At 33.5% G+C, this 7,201-nt stretch overlaps 1 protein-coding gene across 1 annotated transcript in view; it reads right to left on the bottom strand.

Annotated features, from left to right (window-relative positions):
• Positions 1-6,188, bottom strand: part of LOC116161710 (lachesin-like) — a 61,278-nt gene extending 55,090 nt beyond the window's left edge. Inside the window, exon 1 of the mRNA XM_031475164.1 lies at positions 5,940-6,188. Coding sequence (XP_031331024.1) covers positions 5,940-6,021 — 82 coding nt within the window. The 5' untranslated portion in view covers positions 6,022-6,188. The remainder of the gene's footprint in view (positions 1-5,939) is intronic.
• Between the last annotated feature and the right edge of the window lie 1,013 nt (positions 6,189-7,201).

Genomic DNA, 7,201 nt, shown 5'->3' on the forward strand with positions numbered 1-7,201 from the left:
ATACGCAAAAATACTCACGAGTTCATGATACTACTAACAGTCGACCATTTGTTTTTCCAAAATTAGAAACAGAATTCCGCTTTACTTATTTCTACGGGATATTCAAAAATTTACTATAACTTAATGGAGCTGGGATTTACGTCAATAAGACTCACGATCAATAACTGTTCAAAACTCAAGACTAACAAAGTAATTGGCAAGAATTTTTCAGAAACTCAAAACCTCAAAATTTTAGATAAATAAATAAGGACTCGGACATTTAAGATAATGTATATACATGTGAAACATGTTACTGTAGTCGTATAGAACTAATGAATAACCCTCATGTACTAATTAAACTAATTTTCAGAATGTTTATTTTTATTTTATTTTTTTTAAGATCTGAGATAATATCCCCATAATATGCCATTAATAATTTAAATCTGAAAATTTGCATATTAACATAGTTTTTTATGATCTATCGAATGAAAGTATTATCATGGTCGTTTCACTTCCAGTTTTACCGGATGGGGATATCAACTTTCTTATTTTAAATAGAACACCCAGTATCTACGTCGTTTAATACCCGCCATTTCCCTATACCCAGATCAAAAGTTTTCAAGTTATGTTTACTTACACATTATATATACGTCTTTTTTTTGTATTCTACATATATTCAGTCAATAAAGTACAATTATTATTATTATTATTATTCAAGATTTTTCAAATTTGACTCTGTTGACTTGAATTTCAAAAAGTCTTCCAAAATTAACAATATTAACAATATAGGTAACGCTACATTAGAATGATTTAAATTTTGATCGCCCTTATGTTTTAAAACGAATGATCAATTTTAATAATTATTTTTTATTCTTTAATGGCGATCGATTTCGGGCATGATATTGCCCATCATCAGGCCGTGCGTCAGGAGAAAGAGCAATGGGCCAAGAATGGACCCTTGTGGCACCCCTTTGTTTAAACTAGTTGTCTCTGACAGTGTTCCAGAACCATTGCTGTTTTCAATATAGACCTGCTGAGATCTACTACTCAAGTACGACTTCATCAACTTCAAAGCAGTACCTCGAATTCCGTAGCTCTCTAATTTACTAATTAAGATCCGATGATCAATAATTTCAAATGCTTTGGATAAGTCGAAGTAAATCCCCGCCACCAGTTTTCGTCTATCAAGTTGATTCAATATGAATTTCAATATAAGAGAAAGTAAAGACACGCCTGAATATAAAGAAGAATAAAAAAGAGTGCAAAATTTGAAATTTGTTTCCAGAATAACTCCCTTCTTGATCAACATTCTTAGTTGGTATAACATTCATCCAAATATATAATGTTACGACATTTGCATAAAACAAACATTATTTCGCCGTTATATAATAATAAATAAGACACTAAAAACTCCCATATGTAATATATATCTCTCATTTTTATCACACGCTGATAATGTGATATCAAATTTAACTTCATTCGCAAAATTAAACCTTTAGCAACCATCGCTCGTTAACAGAAATTCATTTTTTACCTGAAACAAAGTTATTGAGGAAATCGCAAGGCTTAACCTTAACGTAAGGATTTGAGTAGGTACGTATTAGATCTAACAGGTCTAGGGCGGCAATTAAAACTCACAACCCTCCCATATCTTGTAAGATGCCAAAAAAGCCCGATCGTACAAAACAATATTTTTATATCAATATTTGTGGTACTAATGATATTATATTATCTAGCTAGGCCATATTAGAGCTGCCACTAATATGTGTAATCAGTACACAATGACACCATTGAAAAAAAACTTACTATATTTCGAAGTACCAACATTGCTTTAATGTATTAATGACACTAAATTACATAATTTGTTTTCTTTTACCAGAATATTTATATTATGCCGTATAAAGTTTATTTTCCAATAATATGAATATTACCTATATAAAAGTTTGTTTTAGCCTTGTCTATCGAACAAATTATCAATAACCGACTGTAATGGCTAATAAATTAGGGTTCCGTTACACCACCACACATTTCCAGATAGTTTTTCGCGCTCGTGAAAAACAAGTGCGAGTTAAAGAAAATTAGTCTCGTTTCTGCAGTTTATTCAAAATTCTAATTTACTTATTTTAAACGGGGTTATTACATATGCACCACGCGCTATTTTAACCTGCTTATTTGCTTAATTAGGACAACGTTAGATACCAGTAAGTAAACGATTGATAGATCTAAGCAACACTTATCTCATGCTAGTATCAAGGAAATAACCTACGGATTTTTATTCTTGGTATTTACAGGAATTCGAAATATGTCATATTTAAAGTCGGCACCACATAAACTATTAACACTTTTTCCAACTCTCAGGCAGGTATTGATGTTTTACCTATAAATAAAAAATGTATAGCAGTCCTAAATGATTACGTATTTCAACCGAGTATTTAGAAGGTTTAAATGATAAATAATAAAGCAGTTTTCCATCTTATTTAGCTTTTTGTGTAGTCTTGAAACTTTGATATAAATATTCTTTCTCGAATAAAGGAGTTGAATCTATGAAATATTCGTGAGTTAAAAACGTATTTTTGTTTGAGGTTTAGAAGCTTTGATTTTTTATTGAAAAACGCGATAAGTAATTGTTTTTCTAAAAATGTTTCATATTTTCTGTAAGAACGATATTACACGGTGAACCTTAATAATGCAAAAGTAAAATATCAACGCAAACATTATTTAATAAAATGTGGAAAGCTGACTGGTCAAGTATGCGCGATTCTGCACAGAAGGGTGCATAAGGCAGTTAAGTTACGTTACGCACTCTGGTCACGATCGTAAGAGATGCTAAGTAGAGCTCCCACGTGTAGGTGGTGAGTGTATTGTGCAGGTCATCGTGCTTTGTTGTTTGGCTATTATTAGATAAAAGCCCTCGCAGATATCCGGATATATCCCTAGGTTCCGTGAATGCATAATGTGCCTATGCCGCGGTTCCGGGTCTGATGATTATACTGCTTACTCGCTCGACTAGGTCATGATGTCGACCCAATACGAAACGTAAAGACCTCATTGCCAATGCTAACAAAAAGAATCCATTCGCCGATCGTAGTGTTCGGAGGTCCAGGACAGCTCTGCGCCAGCTCGGGGCAGATGTTTGTTTACATGACCCTCGAGCGCGAAAGACGACCTGTCAGACTAAATGCCGTTGCAGGGACGTTGAGGTGAGTTTACAGTACATTTGTCATGATGATGAGTTCTGACCAACGATTATAGCCCCCATTTAGTTAGCTACTTCCCTTGTTGTTAAAAATACCAACCCATTATGGTTTACGCCACTTCATTACATTTCAATTTTTAAGTTTTGCAGCAGAACAAAATTTGTAACTGTGACAACTTGATTGGAGACATCAGCTCCTTGGTAACAGTTATCTGCCCCGGGAGGCTGAAGGTTCTATCTTTCATGGAGAGGAACGAGCTCTGAAATTAGTTGCGGAGGAAATGGTGCAAGCCCAATGTGCCTTTGGTATGCGTAAGTTCGGCTCCCTTTGTGGAGAGAAGATAATAGATAACGTATTTACTATTTTAACGCCTTCAAGGGTTTTCAACGGATTTCAAGAGTGTTTAAGAAAGGCCAAGAAGCTGGAGCTGGAGGCTTTACAAGTCCCGAAGCTTTTGTTTGTCCTTGAGAGTCTTTCAAGGTGTTTGAGCCTTTCCAAAGTGTTGAGAAGTTTTATTGGATTTTATAAGTTTTGTGGAATCACTAATTGTTCTCTCAAACAGTCTTCAATGGCCTTCGTTTTAGTGAGAGAATCTAGTAGGCAATTAATAGCTTATTGAGGTCGTTAAGATTCGTTAAGAGCTTATCTGTTAAGTTATGTAGTATCTAATCTTGAAGGCTCTTTACATTGTTTAAGCCTCATTTAAAGGCCTTTAAGGAACTTCGCCAACGGTAACTAAGAGTTTCAATGGCCTCAAGGGTCTATAAAAATCTTCTAAAGGCATTTATATTTTATAATCTTTAAAAGCATTAAAGAGCTTTAAAATGCCTCTTTTTAAGAGCCTCTCACAGACTCCAAGGGTCCATAGAGACACAACGGGCGTTTATTGACTTTTTGATATTTTGAAAGTTTAAAAATCATTAATGCGTTTTAAGAGTGATTAAGAGACCTGGTCTGGGCCTTAAGGGCTTGTATGGGTCATTAGAAGTTTATGAGTCTAGACTTTAGAGCATTGATAGACCAGAGTCACCAATATTTTCCAAATGTTGTCTAGAATCTCCAAGATACTTCTACATTCTTAATTATATAAGCTTAACTTTTGACGGGTTTTATGGATATATTGTAATATTTAGAAGAAGAAAAATCGATATTCAATATAGTATAACGAAAGTTCCTTTTTTGTTCATAGTCATACAGGATCTAAGATGTTCCTTATTAATATGCGAATATTAAAAATTTGCCTCGCGCTAGCTAAAAATATAAAGCAGCGATTTACAGAACTTGCTACTAATGACCTTCGGTCCTCGGTGTTGCCATTGAATAATTATTCAATGGTTTTACTAATTGCGTGCTAATAGGAGTCGTAGAGTTGAAAACTGGTTACGGTTTAGTTCCTATATTCCAATTTTTCTACTTTAAACCTTCATTCATGTCCAAAATATAATCAAAAGTTTTGCTTTCTTTGAATTTTTCATTCATCTTAATTTCATCCAAAACTATTGCATTTACATTTTCGTTGGTATTTGAAATAGTTCCGCAAGTGGTCATTTCTGCATGTTTATTAGCATTTTTTTTTTAAATTTTGTCAGTATAGACTGACTTTATGTCTCAGTGTTTTTTTTTCTTTTTAGAAGTATTGTAATAGCGTAATTGTTGTTTAAATTTTATCGCTTTTGTAATTGTTTATTTAGATTTGTCTGTTTAAGTATAAAACGTGAAATTACGTCCGAAAATGTAGAAATATCTGTTCGTTTGCGATAAGAAATATGGAGTAGTTTGCCCTAGTTGTTTTGCTGAAGTGTGCAGAAGACGTTAAGTAACATTAATAAAAGATTTAAGTTATCGTCAAGTGAAGTAGTACAAGTTGGTGGAAAGATTTTTAAAAACGGTATGTCCGTAATAAAAAAAAGTGAGTTCGAGTGTGAGTAAACAAAGCAGTTGTCAGCTTAGTAAAACCTTTCTAAAAGGTTTCTCTTTCATTAAAAGTTGAAAGCAGACACCAAACATTTTTTTCATCTTATTTATCAAGTTTATTTAAGATGTGAACTCGAATAGTAAGAACTTTCATTCCCACTTCCCTTGTAGCGAATTAGACGAACATCAGAAGAAGAGAAAGCGTCAATTAGCAAAAATCTTTCATGATATTTAGAAAAGTAACTATAATATTTCCAGTCAAAAACATAAAAAATGAAGTAGAGGGCAAAAATAATGCATCACAAGTTTTCAAATACCTACAAAATTTAGAAAAGGCAATTTACCCTTGGTAAACCGTGTCATTTTTATTGAGACCTGTTCATTTTAATCGATAAAACATTTCGAAGTGTCATTTTAATTCTATTTACACGCGCCACCTATGCTAGAGTAGATGTATCATTCCAGAAACCTTTGCGGACGAGTTCTGAACAATTCCCAAAGCTCCTCGGCGATCGTATGGTTGGTTCAGTAACTTATAAACTACCAAAAAGTAGACACACATCCGTTTTGGTATGGATAGTATAGATTAAAGTTAGTACAGCCATACCCTCAATAAGTTGTTTTTTTTACCAAAATCATATCTTTACAATAAATAACGTATGTTCTTTGTTACACGGTAACATAGAGATTTAGTTAAAAGTTTGAACCTTTAAAATGTCCGTGTTGCCGCTGTCAAGTTTAAAGTTAATGGAAAGTATCCATCGAACTTCAACTTGATTCCTTTAGGGAATATTAGTTCTTTCCCAAAGTTTCAACAGAAGCTAAAAAGTGTAACAAAAGAATACTTACTTGCGACAACTAGGTGGAAAATTAGTGTGAAAACTATGATGTACAACGAAGTACTTGACATGTCCATTTTGCGGCCCCCCATTAAGTTGTTTGGAAAACTACCACTTGATTTTACATTTTTAGTCTTCACATACTAATCCGTTTCAAGTGTTTACGTGCACACACTTCGAATATTAATTAGGCTGGTACCACTACTTATTGGATCTCCAATTGTCGGTACTGTAAACAAAGAGAGATACAACCGTTAAGATCAATAGCGAGGGGTTAATTAAATATTAACAACATCAAAAGTATCTAATTAGAAAAGCAACAACAGTCTAGTTATTCTAGTAGACGTACACGACATCAGTTAAATTGAAATATGTTTATGTGATTAGATGTAGGTATTTATGAAAAGAATTATTGATTGCGAAGCTGATTAATAGAGAACCAGATTTTACGATAAACAGTTTTCAATAATAATCTTCCCGTTTGTACTTGTTGCATAAACTCCAGATTCGGATTGAAATTATACGCCAATATAAATAAAATACCCACCGCATGATTTATTGCCAACGCAAGCGTATGAAAATCAATACTAAACATGAGATGATGTATTTTTATGACAAATGCCCCTAGTGGCAATTCTGTCATTCAGCAACAAGATTCGATGATCCTTCGTATTATTCCAAATGAAGGATGGCGTACTAGGATTGTCACTTGAATGTTCCAGAAAATGGGAAATGATAGAAATTATTACCTCCACCACATACGCAACTGTCATTTGAGGTAGTTAATCTAAGAATCTCGAATTCTGGCATAGAACACCAATCACATTACCACCTTAAAGCGAAGAAGGGTTGCAACATGAAAAACGAAAATTTAATTCCGGTATGCGTATATCTGTATAATAATTTGTCCGCAAAAAGCCCCTTATACGTGCCGCGAACTAAACGAGTTGATTTATTGATTTAATTTTAGATTTATCTTGATTACTGGACGTGAATTGTGAAAAGGTTATAAAATCCTCTTTCCCGTCTCACATTCTTTTTCGCAGCATAATTCTTCATTTATGGTTGATAAGCTGTAATCGTAAAAGATTTTTAAATTGGAAATTTCCAAAAATTACATCGGGTAATGAACTGTGCACGAAATTAAATTTTGATTGCAATCTTTGCGGCTTGTAATAAATATGCAACTCTAAATTAGCTAGAAAATAACGCGTTACCCTATTTTAACGCTACATACTAATGATACGCCTAAATTGTCAAATAAATTTGTGC

The sequence above is a fragment of the Photinus pyralis genome, unplaced genomic scaffold (assembly GCF_008802855.1).
Source record: "Photinus pyralis isolate 1611_PpyrPB1 unplaced genomic scaffold, Ppyr1.3 Ppyr1.4_LG1, whole genome shotgun sequence".
NCBI classification, from domain to species: Eukaryota; Metazoa; Arthropoda; class Insecta; order Coleoptera; family Lampyridae; genus Photinus; species Photinus pyralis.